Below are 24,838 nucleotides of genomic sequence, written 5' to 3' on the forward strand. Positions count from 1 at the left end.
TTATTTCTAGTCTTCAAACAACCCTGTTAGTTCTAAATATTTTTACTATTATCTAACAAATATACATGGAGATCAAAATGAGCATAAAATTTTCATGCTTATAAGCTTTTATAGAAATAAGAAGCCAAAAACATTGTCAACCAAAACCATTTAAATTGATATAAACATTAGTTGATGTTGCTAATTCTTTTTAATGACATTAAATTGCTAATGTATTTATTTAAAACAAAAGCAAAAGCAAAACTGCAACCCTTTAAGTACTCTTATTGGCATCCCTACTAGAGATGAGGAAATGGTGGTTCAGAGGGATAAAGAGTATTTCACAAGGTCAAACAGCTGAGTGTTACAATCAGCCAGGATAACTGAAAAGTCCCAAGTGCCTAAAGCCGAGGTCCAGTTGCCAAAGTCCTGGGCTGGGCTGCCCCTTCACCAAAATGCTAGCTCATGAAGAGGAAGGGACAGATCTTGAAAAATACAGCCTGGAACAGAGCAAGCACTTGCTAAGGTTTGCTGAATGAATACAAGATTGAATGGGTCAATTTCAAGATAGCTGTTTAAAAGACAATCTGCTCCACCCCAGCCACGCAGAGACCTGTAATTCAGCATTCTCTGCTTACCACTGCTGCCAGCAGACCTTCCCAACTCATTACCCAGAAACTAGTCTAATGGCATTAACCACCCTGGCCAGCCAGGATACCATTAAAAGCTTCAGTCCAGCCACTGTGCACCCCCACCCTGGGTCTTGGCTCTGGGCCCTAGGCTGGGAGAGTGGTCTGGTTGTTTACCAGGAATTTGGACCTTCTTCAGAGAAAAGTACAGATGACCTATTAGTCTAATTCAAGCACTTAGCAAGGAATGACTGTACCATTCAACTCCCCAGCCCCATGATAATGGAGCCAAAGCAAATAGAGAGGCCCTGATGGTTCAGAGATCTTCCTGGGAGGGGAGAAAGAGGAAAGTCCACCAGGTACCCCACTGAAGTGTACAGGATGGCAGGTTGGCTGGGCATTTCCTGGGGCAGGGGTATGTGGATACAAGAATGTTTAGAGTGGCTTCCCTATGTCACCCATTGCTCTGGAAGCTCTTCTGCACATACTACCCCCAGTCACCTCCTCGCTGCCTTAAAACTTGGCTCAGAGAAAAATGTGAAGACAAACAAATATCCATCAATACAGAACTGGTTAAATAAACTATGTATGTAGGAATATGCATTCATACAAGTCCATGTCACGGCAGCTGATGAAAAGGATGATGTATTTCAAGCTCTTCTCATGGATGTTGAAAGGGGTCTGTGACTTACACTTTGATAGGCAGTGCCTGATCTTACTTACAAAATATTATACATACCTATAGGTTCTCATGTGCACAGATGTACAGGGAGTAGCAGATCCTAGGCAGCAGCTGGGACTAGTACCTGGTCCACAGCCTCACATATGTTACTTTTCTTCCAACTCCATGTCAAGTGTACAGGGAGGCTGAGAGACTTGCCCAGGGTCACATAAAACCTGGTGGCAGGGTCACTGTGTCTCTTAGATAACCTGGCCTGTGCTCTTGTGTCTGTAACACCCCTCGTTCTATACAAATTCACAATGTGAGACAATGGGAAAACAGAAACGTTTTAAATCAAAATGTTTAATCATAATCCAAGAGGCTAAGGGGACTCTAGGACAGTAGCAGGAAGAAAGCAAGGCCCAAATGCTCCAGCTCCTGATGCTCAAGTGTTGTGTAGGATCCTGGGGCAGGGCTGGCAGTAGGTTCCCATCCCCCACTCAGAGGAGAAAACAAGGGATAGATAGGAGTCTTCCTCCAGCTTTCCTCACCATGAGGAATGTCTTTCCAGGTCACTTCAGAACACCCAAGTCTGCCTACCTGGAGAATGCAGCAGAGTGTGACTGATTTGTTAGAGCCTGAGTGATCCTGGGTGGGCAGGAGAAAGAAATAAGGCGAGAACCTGGGAGAGCTGGATACCACTAGATCATATGCTGAAGTTCTAAGAAGGGGCAGCCCAAGAAGAAGTGAAGGGAATGACCTTGGCAGTCCAGTGGTTAGGACTCTGAGTGCTCACTGGGAGGGTCTAGGTTCACTCCCTGGTCGGGGAACGAAAATCCCACTTGCCGTGTGGTACGGCCAAACAACAACAACAAAACAGAAAAAGAAGTGAAGGGCATGAGAACTCGGCTAGTCAGCTTCTACCATGACCTCATCTGGAGTTGAGTGGACATAGGTCAGGGTTGCCACGTGGTAGACTGAACCTCCTTCCCGATGCTGTCCCTTCCTCACCCATTGCAGGCAGCAGGTCAGCTGGTGTGGTAGAAGGGAAGAGGGCCCCTGAGGAAGTCCAGCTACCAGAGACTCGAGAGCAGAATCAAGGTAAGAGTACAGGAGAAAAGAGTGGGCACCCAAGGCTGTGGCCTCAGAGCAGGGTTTTTGTTCTGTGGAAAAAATGAAATGGAGTCAGCTCCACCCTTTGCACCACCTCAGCTTCCATCAAGGCCTGTTCCCCTCCCCTGAGATGTCCATTAGAGGTCTACAGTCCTCATGACCAAAAGGAACTCACGCCACCCCCAGTCTCTTGTCCCCCTCGTCTGGGTTTCCCCCGATGGTCCAGAAAAGGCAGGAGGGGGTGTAACAGAGGAGCCCCTACCTGGCGTTCCATCACCGAAAAGGTAGAGGCTGCCCAGTCCTGGGAGAAGAGTTGGCTGTGAAAACGCATCTTAGCTGAAATGGCCTCCACTGAGGAGAGAAGGAAGACTGAGAGCAGGCAGATGTTGGAGATTTCTTAGGCTCCAAAAGATGGAAAGGAAATGTCTCAGGGACCCTGGCATATATGAGGGTGGGTGTGTGGCAGGTGGGAATGGGATATTATCTCATTCTGCTTGCTGTTCCTTGAGCTGAAGAGTGTCCCTGGGGCTCAGACAGGTGAAAAGGCAGCTTGGCAGGGGCAGGAGGGTGGTCATTTAGGGAATGGGAGAAGGCAGAAAGGCCCAGGCTGGGGAGATGTACGCCTATGCTAAGGGCTGAGGAGGGGGTTGCTCCATCTGCAGGAGATGGATGGAACCAGTGTGGACCACAGAGCTGACCCCTTCCCTCTCCCGGGGTTGAGCTGAACCAGCCACAGGGACTGGGAGCAGGTGGCGCGCACTCACTAAGGCAGGGGTTGTGGGAGAAGGACTCTTCCAGCCGCTCACACTCCTCTTGCAGATTGCCACTGCCTCGGCAGGTGCAGCTTAAGGCAACACTGGCATTGATATTGCTGACAAAATTGGGAGTCAAAGCAGTCCCTATGGGGTGAAGAAAAGATTATCGATGACTAAGCCAACCCCGCCTTCAGCTCCCATCCGTCTCCCACCTGTCTCAGGACCACTCCATCTGGGTTCAGTCTTGAGAGCATTTTCACCCGCCAGGCTGGCCAACCTGTTGGCTCCCTACCCACGTCCCCCAGCCTCACCAATCAGCCCCATGTATGCCCGCAGACATCTGGACTGCTCTGTTGCACAGGTCCCTAGGATGTCCATGGGATGGCAGTGGGTCTGAAAATCTGCCAGACGTGATCTGGAAAAAAGGAAATTTCAAGAGTCCCTGTTGACGGTCTGGCCTGCAGCCATCAACTTGCTGCCCCTTTAGCTGACATGCCTATCTTCATGCCAAATCCTCCTCTGCCTTTCAGAGCCTGAGCCATGGCCTCCTCCTGAGTGAGGCCTGCTCCTGTCACAGTCAAATATACTATCACCCCAGTCTCCACAGCATATCACTTTTAACTTGGGCTCCAAAATCCCTAATTATGAGACCTCAGGCAGTTTCTTTAACCTCAGTTTCCTTGACAGTAAATAGAGACGAAAATAGCACTACCTTGTGGATTTTTGTGAGGATGAAGTAAGAACATTAAATGTACAGCATTTAATAGGGCCTGGTATTCAGTGAGTATTCAGTAAATGTTAGATATTATTATTTTAACACTCATCCTACAGTAGGTAAAGCTGGTTATCTTTAGGCAATGGAATTGTGAATATATTTTTCTATATATATTTGTGCAGTTTTCCTTACAAAAATGTAAGGAAAAAATGTAAGGCAAAAGCCTCGTGTTAGATCAGTGGTTTACTTCTCTGTCATCCCCATTCAAATGCAAACTCCTTGAAAGGAGGGACAATATCTTAGTCATCTAGCCCAGCACTTGTTAAGTGATTGTGATAGTAATAGTAACAGCTACCAGCATAACAACAGGCAGCAGAGCAGAGCCTTTAGGAGCAGACTCTAGGCCAGACTTCTTTCATTCTAAACTTCATTAACAAACCTGACTTACTATCTAGGGGTGAATTTGAGTAAGCTATTTATCCTTTCTCTGCTGTGGTTTCTTCATTTGTAAACTGAGGATGATAAAAAAAAATAACAACAATCTTACAGAGTTCTTGTGAATTTTAGATGAGTTACTAGATGTTAAGTACTTAAAACAGTACTTAGCCCATAGTAATTACTAGGTGTTAATATGTTAACTAAGAGCTTTTATTATGTAATATCTTACAGAAGAGGAAGTGGGACTCAAGAGAGGTGACTTGCCCAAGGTTACAGAGAACTAAGTGGTAGAACCAAGCTGCAACACAAAGTTGGTGTGACTCTGTCAACAAATATCACTTGAAAGGAGGATAACTTCAATCTGATGAATGTTTGCGTGAGAAGGTCAAAGTAAGCCAGATTAAAATTTTGCTTAAATTTTTATCAGACACCTTACAATTCTTCATGTTCTTTGATTTGGTAATGACATTTGTAGCAACACAACCTAAGCAATAATTAGATTTGTGCACGAAGATTAATAAATAACAGTAATATTTATTGCAGCATTATTTATAGCAGTAAAGAAAGCAACCTAAATATCTATAAACAGAGGAATTACTAAATAAAATATGGGGCATCTATAAAGTGAAATACAATGTACACAGTTAAAAAGTAAGTTGTTAAAAAAAAAAAAAAAAGTAAGTTGTTAAAGGACAGTAAATGACAAAATAAGCACCATCATTTACTGAGTCCTTACTTAACTGCACCAGTAAGCTAACTCTCTACATAAATTACATAATTTAACTCTCACCAGAATCCCAAGAGGTCTGCATTATTATCCCAGTTTTTACAGAGGAGTAAGTGGAACCTTGGGTTAAGTGACAGAATTTTAAGTTAAGTGATAGATGCAAGGTCACACAGACAAGGATTTAAATTCACATATGTCTGACTTCAGAGCTTGTCTTCATCTCTATTCCATACTGCTTCCATCAGAAAATGCTCACCAGATACGTACCATAAGTGGAAGAAAAGCAAGATAAATATACTCTCAAAATGTCTGATTTTGTTTATCTGTAGAGAAAAAAGATTGGAAGGAAATGCTCTCCAAAGTATGTTAGATTAACTCCAGGTGATGGGTTTGGGGTGATATTTTAAGACACATTTATATTTTCTAAGGTTTTTACACTGTGTGTGTGTGTGTGTGTGTGTGTGTGTGTGTACACACACACACTCACATTTACCCTTAGAAAAGTGTTTTAAAAGGTATCGAGAGTAGCTATGTGGTGAAATCAGTCCAGGATCCCTGGGCTAGGTTAGATTCAACCCTGCCCAGGAAGAAGCCTGGAAGGAGTGGCACCCACCCCGTTCACCAGCACCCACCACATAGCACCCGCACCTGCACAGCGGGTCGGATACACAGACGTGCCGAAGCTCCAGGCAGTTGGGGGCCTCCGAGGGCAGCGCGCAGCTGGGGGCAATGGTGTTGCGCCGGCGCTGCCCGCAGCCCTGATCGGTGGGCGCGCACGGGCACAGCAGCAGGCCCTGCGAGTGAGGCTCTGAGGCTTTCTCGAAGAAGGCGCGTAGCTGCCTTTGGCAAGTGTGGCGCTGGCAGCGGGACCCAGAGCACGCCTCCCCGTACGCTTTGCGCAGCCGGTCACACTTGTCATTAAGAGTGCACAGCATGGCGAACTTGAGGCAAAGGTCCGAGTCTGGGGGGAGAGGGGAAGCAAGTCAGCAGTCCTCTTTACAGACCTGCAGCCCAGCCTCTGATTTATCAAGGGCGGTAGTGGGAGGGCACTACCGTCAGGGAGGACTGCCCTGAAAAAGGCTTTGCCCATGAGCCTCCCCCATCCTGTTCCTCTGCTTGCCTAGGCTTTTGTTTGTTTGTTTGCTTTTAAGCCACATACATCTAACCGAATCCTTCTTACAATCCTATGCAATGAGTGAGATCCCATGGTGGAAACTGTAACAAGAGGCCCTACAACATTCTAAAGTACTTTCTGGGAAATTCCCTGGAAGTCCAGCAGTTAGGAAGCCAGTCTTTCACTTCTGAGGGGTTCCATCTTTGGTGGGGGAACTAGGATCCCACAATCCTCCTGGTGTGGAAAAGTATACTTTCTGAACTGTCCACAACAGATGCAACCGAATTCTACTTAGGATTTCAGTTCTGTATCTGTATTCTGTCCATCTTTCTTTGATTGATGCATGCATAAAAAAACCCATACTCTGAGTCTTGGGAAATCATGGTGATACTTCTATTAACAGAATATTTCAGCAGTCAGAACAGAGTAACTGGAATAGGTTATTCCAGATTCCTTGTAACCTAGAGTTTCTAATATATAAATTTCTATACTTTTCTCTCAAAATTCTAATATGAAGAACTGACTGTACAACAAATCTCACATCTCTCTCAAAAAGAGAGTGCAAGTGTGTCTTCCTCTCCAATTAACACAACAGCCTCACTTTCTTAAAAAACATGCATCATAGTCCTTGCCAGACAGATGGCTCCCCACCCTGAATCACTCCTGAGGAGTCACACTCTCTCTCACCATTCCCTGCCCAACACCTCGCCCATCCCATTAGAATGGTTGAAAACAAGCAATTTCCTGGTCTTCAGGGACCACAAGCTACTTTCCTGGCTGCCTCGAATTAGGGTAAATACTCCATTTCAGCACATTTTTTCCCTGGGACTGCTGCCACTCCCTTCTAACCCTTTGTAGAGATCCACCCTTTGGAAGCTAGAAGCTCTAACAGGCTCTCTTTGATTATCTCCTTAATAACTATTGCTTTTTGTTGATTTGTGAGACTAGATTATGCCCCATAGCTCAGACTCTCACCATGACAGGGCTTCTTTAGTCACCTGGCAGTCTAGAACTCTCCCCTCTTATTACCCAGCTGTGTTCCCCACCAGCCACCCTTCCCGCAGAGTCTAGGCCCTCCCATACCCCAGCCCTAGCTGGCCCTGCATACCTGGTATGAGCATGTTCAGTTTGCTGAGATTCATTTTCCAGGGTTTTCTGGTCACTGTGTCTTCATAGGGAGAGACATCCAGCTCATAGTCACCTAGAGACAAGGTAGGATGCATCAGAATCCTGAGGACTGGGCTGGGGATGAGAGTAGGAGGAGCTGAAGCTCCTGGGGAAAAGGCAAAGGCACAATCTCTACCCAAATAGCTGCATCCTGGGCGGAGGAGAGGAAAAAAAATGGGGCCATAAAGGTACAGGCTAGGCTTGATGAATAAACCGGGTTTAATGGTAAGAATAATAAAGCTACTATTTGTTGTGCACACTGTATACTGGGCACTATGGTATTATATATATATATAAAATATATTTATATATATATATATACAATTTCACTTAGGTAAAAGGAAACTTCGGATAAGACAGGTTTAATTCACTTGCTCAGGCTCACATAAGCTAATAAGTGGAGTCGGGATTTGAAATCTAGATTATCCGATTCCAGAGTCTCCACTCCTAACTACTACGCATATCGCCTGTAGGCATGTAAACAAGTAAAGGGATTCTGTCCTGTTTGCTCTTGCAATTGGAGAAGGGGCCATGGTGAACTCTGTTCCAGAACCAACCACTTGGCTATGGAAATTTATCACATGCTGAGGTGATGGAAACGTGAACAGGCCCAGAATGAACCTGACTGAGAAAAGCAGAGAAGGGAGAGACAATGATTTCAAAGGAAATACATCTCTTTCAGATGCCCTCATGGGGCTGTGAGCTCCTGAAAGAGATGTACAGGATCTTATAAAATCACTGCATACAAAACATTGTTAACCAACTGTACCTCAATTAAAAAAAAAAATTACTGCATAGCTCATACACAAGGTGCTTAATAAATACTGGTTAAAAAGTATTGTTTAAAGACAGAGGTGAGCTTGCAGGGACATTCTGTATGTCTTCAGTAGAGAAGGGATATGTATGCTGCAAAGTCGCTTCAGTTGTGTCTGACTCTGTGCGACCCCAGAGACGGCAGCCCACCAGGCTCTGCCGTCCCTGGGATTCTCCAGGCAAGAACACTGGAGTGGGCTGCCATTTCCTTCTCCAATGCATGAAAGTGAAAAGTGAAAGGGAAGTCGCTCACTCTTTCCAGGCAAGAGTACTGGAGTGGGGTGCCATTGCCTTCTCCAAGGGATATGTATAGTATCAAGCAAATCAGAAAGGATGATTTGAATGCCTGGGGAGACCTGGGAGCTCCCAAGGGAAAAGAGGGGGAAGGCAAGAGGATTTAGGGAGAGGGTTCAGGTGAAGCTCTAGAAGTGAGGTGATTAGGATGAGGAGAGGAAGTCAGGGAACAAGAAGAGTGGTATATTGTACTACTATTTCCAATTGCTTGCTGGAGGATGATTATATATCTTTACCTGTTGCCATGTTCTAGGCCCCCTAGGAGAGAACTGTACTTTCCCACCCTACTGTAAGGTTTGGCCACGTGACTTGCCTTGGTCTGTGGATTGTGAGCTTCAGAGACTTAATCACCTCTAAGAAGAATTTTTAAGATCACGTGGTCCTGCTGTGGTTCTTTTCCACCTACCATCCTGGATCCTCAAATGAAAAAGACAGGTGGAGCAAAAACAAAGCCAACTAACTCATGGAAGCCCATGGCAGATGTGTGTAACATGAACAAAAGTTACATTTTTGTTGGTAAAAGCCAAGGATTTTGCGGTTGGTTGAATAATTTAGCAAACTCTTATTAAACATGTAATTGGTATCTAGAAGTGCAGTGCTGAAGTAACAAAATCTAAAATAAACAGTATTAGCTTTGGGACTGGGCAGTGGGCAGTGAATAAGCTGTTATTGGGGGCTGGCGGCTCTCATTATGCAGTGGCACAATGTTTGGTAAAATTGTTGCCTGCAATAACTTGGAAGGAAGATGATGTACGAGTGAGCTTGTGCTTTAAGAGGAAGAAGCTAAGAAAAGGAAGATTACTAGTGAATGTTGTGAATGCTTATGACTATATTTGGCAAGGTACCACAAGAAAGATATAAGCTTAGAGAACTGACCAGTTTACCAATAAGGAGGAAACCGAGAAGAAAGAATACGGAAATTCTAGGACTTGCAGTATTTAGAAATGCAACTGCTTCTTATATTCTAATGGTAAAAGATAAAACTGAAAAATGCTTTGAGTAATAAGCTCAATTACAACTCAGCCTTGGGGCAAAGACAAATTCAAGTTCGTGGCTATCATGCCCTTTGTGGAGATCCCATCGATTAAGACAGTATCCAATAAATCCTGCCAGTTGGACAAATATGCTCAGGGAAAAAAGACTGAGATAGTGGCTCAGGCACAGAAGTTTGATAAGGGCAAGGTACCTCTAATTAGGTCTGGAAAGAGATGTATGTCTTGAAAAGGATTATAGGAACAGCTACTGGCACACGAGGTGACAGAATCAAAAGATATAAAACACAATTATGTATTGAGAGAGTAGTACTGCTAAGAGCCACCAGCCTAGATTAAAAGAGACTCTGATTATTTGAGACTTAAGATGCTCCAACATTCCTCAAGTAAGAAGCAAGCAGAGAACACTATTCAGTCCCTAAGGAGGTCATAGTCTCCAATGCCCTTTTCAGATGTAGCCCAAGAAAATAATGGAAAGGAAAGGACCTCCCAGAGAGCTGAGAAACTCCTGGGCTTTTGCTCCCCAATGAGCAAAAGCAGGGCCTTATTAAAGAGCAAGTCCTACTCCCAGGGAAAACAGCCCTTGCATCAGTTGTGTGGCAGGACTTCAGAATTGCTATGAATCAATGTCTGCTGTGTGCTTCCCATTATTCCTCTTTCTGAGTTTGTTGTGCTTCTCCTGTCCCTGTTCCCTTACTACATATTGAGTATATATGGGAAGCAGATGACTTTTTAGTATATAGGTTTCTAGATTAAGAGGAACCACACATTCAGACCTTATACAGAAATTGTCACAAGATAATATCCAAGTCGGGGATCTTGGAGTCTGATGTTCTGGTTAAACAGAATACTTAGGCACCTTCCTTAGTGAGTAGTTATATTTTCTTGTGTAAGGGAGGGAAATGAATGTTTTGACCAAGTGATGAACTACAGTAGATTGCATTACTGTTTCTACTTATTTTTACCCTTCCTGTAAGACTACACATCCTCATTTATTGCCATGAGATTTTTAGAGTCCCCTGGGAGAGGACATCAGGTTTGACCAGTGATCTGCTTGTCAATGGAATGTGAGCAGAAGTATTTCATGTGATGTCTGAGCAGAAAGTTTTAAAGGCATCAAATGATTCTGCCAATGCTCATTTCCGTCTGCCATCAGAAAGGAACATCCCACGTAGAGGCTGAACTGGATCCCAGAACGAAGAGGACACATGACACAGCCAAGACAGAACCTGAGTAAGAACTTAACCTTTTTTTTTACAAGACCCTGTTTCATTATTGCAGCATAGTCCAGTAAAATTGACTATATAAAAAGAGATCTCTAGAGTCAGAGGAAGCTCCTCTTTGGTCTTCCAGTGCCCTCTGTCTTTTACCATCTCTTGTCTAGTTAATGAGTATCCTCTTTGTTAAAGGCTGCACCAGGACACAACCTCCCAGCCTCTCTGAACCTAGGATTATCTTGTATTTGTATGTTGTATTTATGGGTTAAGACCATTTCCCTCCACTTCCTCTCCTATCCATCTGTTCCAGGAGCTCCCCATGTTGGGCCTTAGCCTGGTTCAGAGATCTTCCAAGAGGCAGCCACATGTTTCCAGGTAAAAGAAAGGGGGAAGTAGTGGGAAGGGAGGGCAGTATTCTGGGACCCAAAAGGATACAGCCAATTGCTCCCTGCATTTCTTACTGATGTCAAATGCAGAGCTTCATTATCAACCCTGTCAGAATCTACCATGTGGCCCATATCCAACAGGATTAAAAATCAACTCCCAAGAGCCATCTTCCCTAGCTTAGCCCACTCTAGGATGGGAGCCTCACCAAGGCTACGGGCAGGATGAATGGTCCAGTAGATGTCCAGGCAGGTAGCTTGGTTCTTCATGCGCCGATGGCATGTACAGCTCATCAGAGAGCTATTCCTGAGTTGCTGTGCTGCCTCCATGCAGTCCTCAGGGACCAAAGGCTCCTCTGCAGGTGATGAGGTGCTTATACTTGAGGCACAGGAATTCAGGTAGTGGTAGGTAGCATTGCAAGTGGGATCGGCCTGACACTTCCTCCTGGCCTGGATACAGCTGTTTGTGAATCGGCCTTCTGTGGGGAGGTGGTCCCCTATGGAGGGAGAGAGGTCAAGAGAGGCTCACATAAGGTCAGAATAGCTGTCTGAGAAAACCAAGTCATAAGGTAGGACAGGGAGATTCTGGACGAAATCTTTAGTAGGAAAGTCTTGGGGTAGCACAGAGGCCTTTAGTAGGGAACAAAAAGTCCAGTGGGAGGGTCTGCCATGGTCACAATCTGGACAGAAGAGATCAGGCTCAAGAAAGGGTAGGGGTTTGATAAAGAAAGGCTGCTCAGCCTCCTGGGAAGGGAAGGGGAACAACTGTTTGAAGCTGAGCCTGATGACCCTGCCAGTTACTGGAAGAGGGCCCTGAGCAGAGTTATGCCATGAACAGGGCTAGCATCATAACCAGAGAGTTGAGAATGTGCACAGGAGTGCTAAATGACAGTTAGCGACAACTCTCAGTCTTCTATTAAAAGTCACTTAAGGGAATTCCCTGGTAGTTCAGTGGTTAGGACTCGGGTTTTCATTGCTGGGGCCCAGGTCCAATCCCTGGTCAGGGAACTAAGATCCTCCAAACCTCACAGCACAGCCAAAAAAAAAAAGTCACTTAAAAATAACATGGTGTAAACAAAATTAAAAACTTAAAAATATATATAATAAAAACCCTTATTATGGGAACTTGCTGGGGTAGGGCACTTTTACTGATTCTGTTACTTACTCAAGAATATCATGGTTGGTTGTAGGTCAGCCCTGGAGAAAGGCCCTGCACTCTAGGCCCTAGGGTCCCTATCAAGTGGTAACAATACACCATCATCCCCCAGTTTTTCAAGGCAGGACATCTAGGAGTCATTCTGAATTCTTCTCTTTCCTTCACATCCTATGTTCAATCCAGCAAGTCCTGTCAATTCCACTACATATCTGGAACCTGTCTATTTCTCTCCACATCTATCACTACTTCCTTAGCTCAAGCCACCACCAATTTCTGTCTGAACTAGTTGAGAGTCCTTACTGGTCTCCATGGTTCCATCTTTAAAATTCATTCTCTCTTACCACTCAGCCATCTTTTTTGTTTTCCAGCTTTATTGATATATGATTGACATACAACATTTTTTAAGTTTTAGATGTACAACATGATCATTTGATACATGTATATACTGTAAAATGTTACAATTGGTTAACAAATCTTTCACTTCACATAATTACCATTTTCTGTTGTTGCATCCATCTTTTTTTTTTTTTTCTCATTGCCTCTTTGTTCAAGCCTTTCTTTATTCAAAATCAGCTGTCCCAAATGATTCGGCATTTATGGAATAAACAAATTTAAGTTTACGCAGCAGCCTAATGAGCATTTAAGACTTATGTTACATGAAAAAAATGTACATTTCTAAATTAAAAAGTTAACTATGTATACTTAATAACATTACATACAATTAATATAAAGGCTACAGAAGGCTTTAGGAAGCTGAAAGTCTAAACAAGTTTTAGCAGGTGAATCAGCTGATTTCACATTACAATTCTAATCAAATTATCCAACTACTGCTACTGCTAAGTCGCTTCAGTCGTGTCTGACTCTGTGCGACCCCAGAGACGGCAGCCCAGCAGGCTCCCCTGTCCCTGGGATTCTCCAGGCAAGAACACTGGAGTGGATTGCCATTTCCTTCTCCATGCATCCATCTTTTTTAATAACTTGTTTTAGGTTGTGAAAGTTCAATTTTATTGAAGTAAAATTCACCTTTGGTGATCATTCTGAGATGTATAGAAATAGCAAATCACTATATTGTTCACCAGGAACATAGCATTGTAGGTCAATTATACTTCAAAAACAAACAATCTCATAGGAAAATAAATAAGATTTGCAGCTACCAGAGGCAGAGGGTGGGAAGGAAGAACTGGATGAAGATAGTCAAAAGATGCAAACTATTTAAAAAAAGAGAGAGAGAGAAAAATCATGCAACATAAAATCAATCATCTTAAAGGGCACAAGTAAATGGCATTTCGTATATTCACAGTGTTGTACAACCATCACTTCTAAATCCAATTCATTTTCATCACCCCAACAGGAAGCTCATACCCATTAAACAGTCACTCTCCATTCTCACTTCGCCCTAGTAGTCAGCTGTCTCTACACATTTACCTGTCCTACATGTTTCATGTAAATGGAACCATAAAATACGTACTTTTGTATCTATCTTCTTTCATCTAACATACTTTTTTTGACATTCACCCACATTGTGGTATAAATCAGTGTTTCACTCTTTCTTATGAATAATATTTTATTGCATGGATACCATAATTCATTTTGTTTATGTAAACATTAGCTGATGGACATTTTTGATCTTTGGTTACTGTGAATAGTGCTACGTAAACATTTCCGCACAAGTATTTGCTTGAACACCGGTATTAATTTTTCTTGGGTATTTCTCTACAAGTGGAATTGCTGGGTCACACAATAATTCTATGTTTAACTTTCTGATGAGCCACTAGATTGTTTTCCAAAGGAGCTGGTATCATTTTACATTCCTACTAGCAATGCATGAGGGTGGTTCCAATTTCTCTACATACTTATTAACTCATGTTTTCTGTTTTTTGTTCTGTTTTTACAGCCATCCTTGTGGGTGTAAGCTAGTATCTCATTGTGGTTTTCACTTGCATTTTCCCTAATAACTAATGATATTGAACATATTTTCATGTTTTTGTTAGTCATTTGTATATCATGTTTGATAATAAAGTATAACATAGGAAAACACATGAATCAAAAATGTATAGCTTAATGAATTTCTAATTACATATACCTGTGTAACCAGATTCCCAGATAAAGAATCAGAACATTAATTACTAGCATGCCAGAAGCCATCTGCCAGTCATCATCTTCCTAACAAAGCAAACACAACATCTTGATTTCTAACATTAGTAATTTGTTTTGCCTGTTTTTCAATCATACATGTGTTTTTGGTGTCTTGGCTCCTTTTGTTCAATATTAAGTTTCTAAAATTCACCCACACTGTTAAGTATAGTTGCAAATAGCTTATTTTCATTGCTGTATAGCATTCCATTGTGTGAATATAACATAATTTTAATGCTGACTAGCATTATATGGGATCATCTCTTAACTGTTTTCTTGGCAAAACATCCTGGAATGCAAAGTCAAGTGGGCCTTAGGAAGCATCACTATGAACAAAGCTAGTGGAGGTGATGGAATTCCAGTTGAGCCATTTCACATCCTAAAAGATGATGTTGTGAAAGTGCTGCACTCAAATGCCAGCAAATTTTGAAAAGTCAGCAGTGGCCACAGGACCAGAAAAGGTCAGTTTTCATTCCAATCCCAAAGAAAGGCAGTGCCAAAAAATGTTCAAACTACCAGACAGTTGCATTCATCTCACACGCTAGCAAAGTAATGCTCAAAATTCTCCAAGCTAGGCTTCAACAGTATTTGAACTGAGAACTTCAACTGTTCATGCTGGATTTAGAAAAGGCAGAGGAAATTGAGATCAAATGGCCAACATCCATTGGAACATAGAGAAAGCAAGAGAGTTCCAGAAAAACATCTACTTCTGCTTTATTGACTATGATAAAGCCTTTGACTGTGTGGATCACAACAAACTGTGGAAAATTCTTCAAGAGAGGGAATACCAAACCATCTTACCTGCCTCCTGAGAAATCTGTATGCAGGTCAACAGTTTGAACTGGACAACAGTTAGAACTGGACATGGAACAACAGACTGGTTCCGAATTGGGAAAGGAGTATGTGAAGGCTATATATTGTCACCCTGCTTATTTAACTTATATGAAGAGTACATCATGTGAAATACTGAACTGGATGAAGCACAAGCTGGAATCAAGATTGCCGGGAGAAATATCAATAACCTCAGATATGCAGGTGATGGCACCCTTATGGCAGAAAGCAAAGAGGAACTAAAGAGCCTCTTGATGAAAGTGAAAAAGGAGAGTGAAAACTGTCTTAAAACTCAACGTTCAAAAAACGAACATCATGACATCCAGTCCCATCACTTCATGGCAAATAGATGGGCAAACAATGGAAACAGTGAGAGACTTTATTTTCTTGGGCTCCAAAATCACTGCAGATGATGACTACAGCCATGATAATTAAAAGATGCTTGATCCTTGGAAGAAAAGCTATGACCAACCCAGACAGCATATTAAAAAGCAGAGACATTACATTGCCAACAAAGGTCTGTTTAGTCAAAGCTATGGTTTTTCCTGTAGTCATGTATGGATGTGAGAGTTGGAGTATAAAGAAAGTTAAATGCCAAAGAATGGATGCTTTTGAACATTGGTGTTGGAGAAGACTCTTGGGAGTCCCTTGGACTGCAAGCAGATCAAACCAGCCAATCATAAAGGAAATCAGTCCTGAATATTCATTGGAAGGACTGATGCTGAAGCTGAAACTCCAATACTTTGGCCACCTGATGTGAAGACCAACATTGGAAAAGACCCTGATGCTGGGCAAGATTGAAGGCAGGAGGAGAAGGGGATGACAGAGGATGAGATGGCTGGATGACATCATTGACTGGATGGACATGAGTTTGAGCAAACTCCAGGAGTTGGTGATGGACAGTGAAGTCTGGCATGTAATCCATGAGGTCGCAAGAGTCGGACATGACTGAATGATTGAACTGATGAACTTAAAAACTGTGTATCAGATCATCCCATTTCTCTGCTTAAATCCTTCTACCAGCTTCCATTGCACTTAGGTTAAGATCTAGTTTATGAACTCTGGTTTACAAAGTCTTGTAGAGATCTGGCCCTGCCCAACTCTCTAACCTCCCCTCCTAGCTTTCTTCCTCTCCCACTTCCCTACATCTGCACCGGCCTTCTTTCTGGTTGCCATTAAACAAGACAACCTTGTGTCCACCTAACCTTTCTGTTTGAAATGCTCTTCCACCTGATCTTCACATGACTGGACGCTTCTGGTCATTCAGTGGCATCTCACAAAGGCTATCCCCAACCAACCAAAGTAAAATAGCCCCCCAGCTACTCTAACATACTGTTATTCCAATTCTCTGCATAGTACTTATCACCATTTGATATATTTTTACTTCATTTTTAAATTTTCTTCCCAGCTAGATTTCCATGTCTATCTTATCATCACTCTAAACATTACCAGTGTTTAGAACAGTGTTTATTCTTTGTAAGCTCCCACTAATATTTAAAAAATAACCAGATAACAGATATTTTATGAGCCACCCCAATAACTTCTCTGAGCACCTTCTACTTATAATCAAAGAGTCCCAAAATTAGGATGGGCCTCCAAGTTTAGTTAGTCCAATATTCTCTTCCAATCATATAATAATCAATTAGATTACTATTAAAATGCACATTTCTGAGCCCTAGCTCCAAACTACCAAACAAGAATCTCTGGTGATAATGCCTGGGAATCTGAATTTTAGCAAATTCACTAGAATGATGCCCCTTAAAGACAATTGATGTCATATCCAATGTGTAAAAAAGGGCAGGGTGAGCAGTACTGATTTTTCCTTTTGCTTCAGGCTCTAATATGCCTCAACATGGCATTGTTACTTTTGCTTTAAAATTTTGGTATTTTGTTCATTGTGGATTTTTTGGCATTTATTTTTACTTTTTGACATGTACACACTGCTATATTTATTTAGTCATTACTTGTTTGTTTATTTGCGGCTGTGCTGGGTTTTCGTTTTTGCATGCAGGCTTTCTCTAGTTACAGAGATGGGGCTTACTCTCTTGTTGCAGTGTTCTGGCTTCTCATGGTGGTGGCTTCTTTTGTTGCAGAGCACAGGCTCTAGATGCACAGGCTTAGTTGCAGCATGCAGGCGCAGTCCTTGGGACTGGTTGGTTCTAGGGCATGTGGGCTTCAGTAGTTGTGGCACAGGGGCTTATTAGTTGTGGCTTGAGGGCCCTAGAGTGTGCAGGCTCCAGTAGTTGTAGCCCACAGGTTTAGTTGCTCTGTGGCATGTGGAATCTTCCCAGACAAAGGATCAAACCCGTGTCACATGCACTGGCACACAGATTCTTATCCACTGCACCACCAGAGAAGTCCTTAATTTTGACTTTTTAAAAAATTTCTTTATTTGGCTGTACTTGGTCTTAGTTGCAGCTCATGGACTCTTCAGTGTTTGCCGCAGCATGCAGGATTATAGCTGCACCATGTGGAATCTAGTTCCCTAACCAGGGATCAAACCCAGTCCCCCTCCATTTGTAGCATGGAGTCTCAGCCACTGGACCACCACAGAAGTCCACAATTTTGATTTTTAAAAAGGGGATTGAACTAAACCAGAATTTCTCAATGCAGGGGATAAGAAAGAGAGAGGATAGGACCCTTTTAGGGACATATAAGAATTTCCAAAGGGAATCTGTGGTTCAAAAAAGCGTGTTTGACAGGAATTCCCTGTAGTTCAGTGGTTAAAACTTTATGCCTTCACTGCTGATGGCCCAGGTTCAATCTCTAGTCAAGGAACTAGGATCTTGCATGGCCAAAACATGAACTAGGATCATGGCATGGCCAAAACAACGATAACAAAAACAAAAAAGTATATATAACAATTTTATATGTGAAAGATGAACAAAAGGACTTTTGAAATTTCAAAATTTATTTAAGACATAAGATTTTTATCTTTATCAAAAAAGGGACATGGATTTAAACAGTTTGAGAAATGCTGCATGTTTAAGATGTTACTTCTAGTAGGTGCCCAGAAAGTGCTTGCTGAAAGAAATGTAGCAGGTTCAAGTCTAATTGCTTTAACTGGACTAAATATTAAATATTGAGTCATAACAATTTTCAAAAGTAAACCTCTCTAATTTCTTAGCTGATACAGTTCACCAAGTCTGAGCAGTGGTAGATCTGGGGGCATTGCAGCTCCACAAAAGAAGGTGAGGGTCATGTTAAATTTCATCACTAACAGAGGGTAACTTGTTCCACTAAATTGGTCATGATGAAGGTGTTGAAAATTTACCCGTATCCTGACATACAGCCATACTGTTAGGGTAGTGAAATTTCCTGGGCAGCTCAATCAGATCAGTGATGTCTTGCTGCTCTGATTTACTGACGAAGTCAGTCTGAACAGGTCAGTACTTTCCTTCCTTCCTTCCATATCTGTCTCTCAGCCAAGATTGCACTTCTGCAGTCCTACTTTGTGGAGGAGGTCATGTGCAGATAAGTACCTGGTCTCTGCCTCACGAGTCCCTCCAGCCAGGCTCTGGACAGGAGCCCACAGTGAGATTCCATGCACCCATCCCTCTCCCAGAGGCCACATGCATGCTCCTTAGGGGAATGGCATAGTTCTAAAATCAGGCCTTGCACCATGTACTACACAAAACACTTATTGTGGATCTATAACAGGGCAAGGCACTGTGCTGGGCAGCCTATACAGAAAGGCCATCTTACCCAATAGTGAATTTTCTGCTCCAATTAAAATAATAGTAAAGTACATCCTGAAGAGGGGGTTTGTTGATGGTGAGCAATATTCTCAACCACTCAGTAATGGTGTTGGCGAATTCTGGGCAGCAGTTTTCAACCCTAATTTGTGACAAGTCAGTTCTTTCTTTGTTTTTTGGGGGGTGAAAGTGCAGAGTCCTAACCACTGGACCACCAGGGAGTTCCCAGTGACAAGTTAATTCTAACAAAAACTTCAATATTGTCATCTGTACCTAGTGGCCACTTTCCCAGTCTTTACACCGGGTGGAAGTGGTAAAGCCCATGTGGAGCAAAAGGCGTCGTGCTTCTGATTCTCCCCACCTCCTAGAAATGCTGTCTTGGTAGTGGCCTGGCTGCAGCTTGTTCTGTGACTGTCTAGGAGCACCTCAAAAGAGGGAAGAGGGGGAACCGGCAGCGAGGAGATGCCTGGGTGCCCTGGCCACGGCTGACACTCAATCTACAAGTTCAGACACTTGGACTAGGCGTAGAACCCAGCCCCTTCCTGACACTCTAGGCTTCCTCCTCCAGTTCTCCAGGCTCGGACAGATGGACGCCAGGCACCAGGCAGCAGTGTGGGGTCTGAGACCTCTCTTGGCTCTGGTGCCGGCACCCCACTTACACTGTAACCACCAGCCCCATCCCCTCGCTCCCCAGCCGGGGCGGCTCCAACGACACTCACCAGCTCGGAGCAGCAGCGGCAGCAGGAGCAGGAGCGCAGGCGGCAAAGGTCGCGGGTTCTGCGGTCGCGCCATGGTGGGATGCGCGCGCTGGCTGTCGACGTCGGGTGCTCTGCCTGCACCCGACTCGGCGTTACCCTCTCCTAGCACAGGAGCTCTGTGACCCGGGCTCCTCTACCGGCACCTCCCACCACTTCTCCCGCCCTTCCTCGCAGGGAGGGCGGCGCCGACACTCTCCCACCAGGGTCCCGGGCGCCGCCCTCCAACTCCAAAGCAGACGGACGCACCACGCGGTCTCTCCTACTAGACCCAGAGGGCTGCGGGGGTGGGGGCGAGCCAGGGTACGCGCCCCGGAGCAGCCGAGTCATTGTAGGAGCTGCCACTGGAAACTCGCCATCTCGGGGGTCCAAATTTTTTTTTTTTTTAAAGCATCCTATCTCACTTTCCGGAATCCGCTCTACCACCAAGAAACCACACCCCCACACCCACCCCCCGCAAATGAAATCTTGTAACAAATGCAAGAGGGCACTTGCATTTCAAGTTTTGGGGTTTTTCCCCTTAGAATCTGCACATCTCTGATATCATTTCCCCGCATCAGTATCTTCAGGAGTGAGATTCCGTTGTATTATTAACCCCAAGATTCTGCAGACAGGTGAAATGACCTTGCTGGGGACAGACTTGGGGGCCAGATCCCAGGACCTTTGCCAGACTAGACTCCTCCAAAATTCAGCCCCTTCAGTGTCATGAGGAAGAATGGAAGGATCAAACCTCCCTCAGACTAAACTGCGGAGATTTCCTTGGACGAAAGATCACTGAGAAAGATGGTTGGAGAGATCATTTAGGAGCCTCATCATTTTCAGAGGAGGGTTAGGAGAGCAAGCTACTCTACCAAGAGCAAATACCTAGGAGAAACCCAGGACTTCTACCCATAAAGATAAGGGTTATTTATTAGATCAATTTACTGGGCTGGTTCCCACCTGCTCCCGGGATAAAGACAGAGGCAGAATGGCTTCTAAGAATGAGAACTAAACAGTACTTAGGGAAGATGGTAATGAAAGGTATTGAAGGGTGTCCTCCCCCAATCCTCCAACCAAGCCCTCTCCTACTTCCACAGCCCAGCTGGCAGAGGGCCAGGAGGGAGGGTACTGAGAAGTACAATATAAACCTCTGAGATTTATTGGCTGCTGCTTCTGAATATGGCCATCCTGCTGTGGCCTCTGGGGGGCATTTGCCAATGTAATCAGCTCAGAAAGAGAGTCATTCCAGCCAGGGTGTAAATCACCCTTCACAAAGCTAGGAGAGAGACATGTGGTGCTAGATAAGGAAAGAGACTTATGTAGCCTCCTGTGCCCTTTCCTCCCTTCTCCTGCCCAGGGGGAGCTGATTCCTGGGCTGTAATGCACTTTAAATGGAGTTTGTGCTTCATTTTAATCTATATCTGCCCTGCCAGTCTTACAGGAGAGCTGTGAAAGTGAGCATCTGGCTACTCAGCTTTTATACAGGGCCTATTCCTCCCAACCCTCACCAGTCCCACCCTACCTCTGTGTACCTTTCCCAAGTCCTTCCCTCCAGTAAGATTAGGAAACTTGTGGCTGGGGAGCTGATAGCCCCCACTCTCTGCTTCACTCTGGCAATAGTTCCAACATGGGATTTACAAGGCAAAATGTAACAATATCAGGTGATTGGGATGCTAGGAAAGGGTGCTATGAATCAACAAGGATGTAGGAGGTGATCAAGGGGTGTTACCTCTGCACTCTCCTTCAGCAACCAAGGCAAATCGGTTTGGGGTAGGAGGGTAGGCTTAGAAAAGGCATTTGCTCACGGTGCCTACTCAGTGAGTCTACTCAATGCTCTCCCCACAAAAGGAACCAGGAAAGCAAAAGGAACAAGGTCAACTTGATGGGCTGAAAGCAATATCCAAAGCCACCCATAAAAGACCAGCCTCTGAGAGTAAATTAGATGTTTGGAGCATAATTCTGTCTGGGCACTGTTGTAAAGAGCTTGACATCATCGGGCCTTTAATGAGGATCGGTAACTAAGGCTGGTGGAGGGTTGAGGAAGCCTCTGCAAACAAATATGACTCCAAGACTAATATTGACAGCTCCTCCAGCATACTCTCTCCCCACCAACCATGTCCTTTGTGGCTGCCAACACCTGCTAGATAAGCAGCATTGCTGTTGGGAACCTTGTGGATAATGACAAATGAACCAATCCTTTCTACAAAGATGTTACTCAACCATCATTCAATTCAATAATGTCTTTTGAGGCTGATTATGAGCCCAGCTTTATGCCAGGTGCAAAAATGATTAAGACACAAACTGCCCTGGGAGGGCTTTGCAAGCCACTGATTGGGGCTCAAAGCTCTGTATCTTACTCCACTTTCATTTGTAATCTTGGTTTTCTGCCTTCTATCAAGACCTCTCTCACTGTTGGGCTTTAATTCCTGCCCTGCTGCTATCCTTAGCTAATCCAGGGTGTTAGCAGTTCAGTGAAAAACAGTTAAGAGAACAAGTTTTACAGACTACCTGGTTTCAATTGACATTATCAACACATGCTGGGTGACCTTGAGCATGTCACTTAATTTTTCTGTGCTTCAGTTTCTTCATCTGAAAAATAGCAGTATTTACTTTGTATAACAGTTTTGAGGATTAAACAAGTATATAGTGAGTAAAGGGTTTAGCTTAGTGCCAGGCACATAGCACACACGGAATATCACTGCAGGAGTTAATTATTCTATGAACTCAGTCAGCCCTTACCAGTCAACCTACAGTTTTGGAGTTGGAGGCTAGATCTTCTTCCTTTTGCTGAATATGCTAGTGGGCCAGAGTGCTTGTAGGGATCGAACAAGGAGAGTCATTTCTACCTTAAGGGCAGGAACTGTGACATATTTGAATGCTTGTGGTACTTAGAATTGACATCCCTAGAAAGAAACTAGTTAGTCCCTCACATTTGTCTGAACTGAATGGGGAAAGAAGATCCTCCATGCCTCTCACTTTATATATGGCTGGTAAGGAAAGGGAAATGCTTCCCTCTCTGTAGCAAAGGTTAGCCAGGTACTGGGGCTGAGATTGCAACCAGAAGTGTTTTCAGACCAAAAGGTTTCCATTCTTTATCACTTGACTTCATGCTGAATGAATACCAGTCAGTATAAGGACACCAGCACAGAGCTAACCCCTTCATAGCCTCATGCAAAAGTTTCTGGATTAGGGTCTTAGTATCTGCCCTTAGCTTCAGTTCCTAAGCTGAAGCAACCCTATGGCCCTGACTTCTCAAGAACCTATAACTGAGGCACTTACACATTTAACACCTAATACAATGCCAATTTAGAAAGACACATCGTTCCATCGATGAGGATTTGGTAACAGCAAAGTCCATTAACATTACAGACTCTGGAGCCATACTGCCTGAGTTCATATCTCAACTCTGGCATTCATTAGCTGTGGGACTTTAAACAAGTTACTCAGTCTCTCTGTTCCTCAATTTCTTTATTGGTAAAACATGTATAATAGTGACTACGTACTTGCCTCACAGGATTGTTGTGAAAATTAGTTTATTTATATAAAATGAGTAAATGTTTACTTGCAAGCAGTAAACAACTGAAAGGTTGTTAGCTACTATTATTATTGTTTCTGAAAATAACATGAATCACGTGACATGGTACCTGTACAGTGGGAAGATATTTCAAGAAACTATATGGGAAAATGTAGCCTTTCGGGAAAATGTAGCCTTTCAGGCAAATATAATTTTCCACAAAGTAGATAGCTTTTTAAGTCCTGAAGGAAATGGCAACCCACTCCAGTATTCTTGCCTGGAGAATCCCATGACGGAGGAGCTTGGTGGGCTACAGTCCATGGGGTCGCAAAGAGTCGGACACGACTGAGCGACTTCACTTTCACTTATGTTTTACAACTCAGAACTTCCATTTAAGATCACTGAAATGTGAATACGTGTGCACCAGTCTCTTCCCAGGTAGGGGCTTGCTTCTCCCTTTCTGGGAAGAATTATAGGAAATGACCCACTAGGGTAGGCAGTCAGTCAGGGACCCCTCCTCACACTTGGAAGTGGAGGTGCTTCATGCAGTTTCCTGGTCAGGCGACTAAGCTCCTGCCTGTTGTGAGGAAGTATGTGGAGTGGGACAAAAGAACAGCATCTTTCCCTCAGCTGTCTCCACCTATTAAAGCAGCAGCTCTTCTCTCCATTTTCCCCCAGCCCGTCTGAGCTCTGAGCTCAAGGGCTCAGGACAGGCAGGTTCAAGCTAGGGGTAGAGACTGCAGGCTGCAGTGGCTGCCTTAGAGAATACAGCAGTGCCCTCTGCTGTGAGGCAAGCATGCAGCACTCTGGGAGAAGAGCGTTCTTGAACCTTACAAAAATCAATGCAGTCACTTGGGCACACTCTTCCCTCCCAATCATTTTTTAAAAAGTCTCCCTGCTCCAAATCTGGGAAGGTATCATTTTTGTCTCCATTCTATCTCAGGCTAGGCTTCACAGCCTTTTGTCCATTTCTAGTTCTGAGCTATCACTACTTACCAGGTTAATGCCACAGAATGACAATGTGCAATTCCACTGCCATCCAGGCCAAGTAGGGCTGTACTTTACTACACAGACAAAAACCTACTCACCTTAAAGAGCTCTAAAAAAGGAAAGCCTGAGGTAATGCTGAAGAGTGTAACTTAAAAATATCTTTCTGTGGATCCCTGGTTGGGGAACTAAGATATAAAATGTCAGACGGCACGGCCAAATTTTTTTTTTTAATTGATTAATTAAATTAAATAATCTTTCTGAAGTCTAACTGATCTTGCTTGGTACTTTTCTTTTCTTTCATTCTTATCTTCATATGGCACGGATGTCTACTTCCAACCATCCTAAATCTGTCTCTGTGAAACATGAAGTAGAGTGGAAAAAAAACTTTGGAAAATGGGAAAAGTCAAAACTCCACTGAGGCAGACTTTCCTGGTGATCCAGTGGTTGAGAATCTGCCTGCCAGTGCAGGGGACACAGGTTCAATCCCTGGTCTGGGAGACTCCACATGCTGCAGGGCAACTGGGCCTGTGCACCACAATTACTGACCCTGTACTCTCCAACGAAAAGCCACTGCAATGAGAAGCACCACAACTAGAGAGTAGCCCTCCAACACACTGCCCCCACTCTGCAACTAGAAGAAAGCCCGAGCAGCAGGAAAGGTCCAGTGCAGCCAAAAATAAATAAATAAATAAATATTTTTTAAATTCTATTGAGGCTGTAGATAAGGAACCTTTGGAATGCAACTCAGACCTATCACTTGGTTTTACAGAATGGCAATTATTTTGGTT

At 43.8% G+C, this 24,838-nt stretch overlaps 1 protein-coding gene across 2 annotated transcripts; it reads right to left on the minus strand.

Moving 5' to 3' along the window:
• Nucleotides 1-1,612: 1,612 nt before the first annotated feature.
• Nucleotides 1,613-23,247, minus strand: GFRA3 (GDNF family receptor alpha 3). 2 transcript variants are annotated; one of them, XM_061424691.1, is made up of 8 exons: nucleotides 19,532-23,247; nucleotides 11,207-11,494; nucleotides 7,240-7,332; nucleotides 5,666-5,978; nucleotides 3,449-3,552; nucleotides 3,147-3,281; nucleotides 2,645-2,733; nucleotides 1,613-2,432 (listed from the first exon to the last, which is right to left on the minus strand). In XM_061424691.1, the coding sequence occupies exons 1-8, from the start codon at nucleotides 19,602-19,604 to the stop codon at nucleotides 2,343-2,345; spliced, it is 1,185 nt and encodes a 394-aa protein (XP_061280675.1). In that variant the 5' UTR covers nucleotides 19,605-23,247; the 3' UTR covers nucleotides 1,613-2,342. The 2 variants fall into 2 exon arrangements, with proteins under 2 accessions (XP_061280675.1, XP_061280674.1); XM_061424690.1 differs by lacking the exon at nucleotides 19,532-23,247 and adding an exon at nucleotides 12,648-19,521.
• Between the last annotated feature and the right edge of the window lie 1,591 nt (nucleotides 23,248-24,838).

Source organism: Bos javanicus, chromosome 7 (assembly GCF_032452875.1).
Source record: "Bos javanicus breed banteng chromosome 7, ARS-OSU_banteng_1.0, whole genome shotgun sequence".
Taxonomy (NCBI): domain Eukaryota; kingdom Metazoa; phylum Chordata; class Mammalia; order Artiodactyla; family Bovidae; genus Bos; species Bos javanicus.

Bases quoted from the DNA above. Each gene is read 5' to 3' on its own strand.
- GFRA3 (XM_061424690.1), bottom strand. From the start codon at position 12,747: ATGCCGAATCATTTGGGACAGCTGATTTTGAATAAAGAAAGGCTTGAA. The intron at 7,333-11,206 runs GTGAGGCTCCCA...CCTTGTCTCTAG, and splicing joins TCATCCTGCCCGTAGCCTTG to GTGACTATGAGCTGGATGTC. The intron at 2,734-3,146 runs GTGAGTGCGCGC...TTCTCTCCTCAG, and splicing joins CTCCCACAACCCCTGCCTTA to TGGAGGCCATTTCAGCTAAG.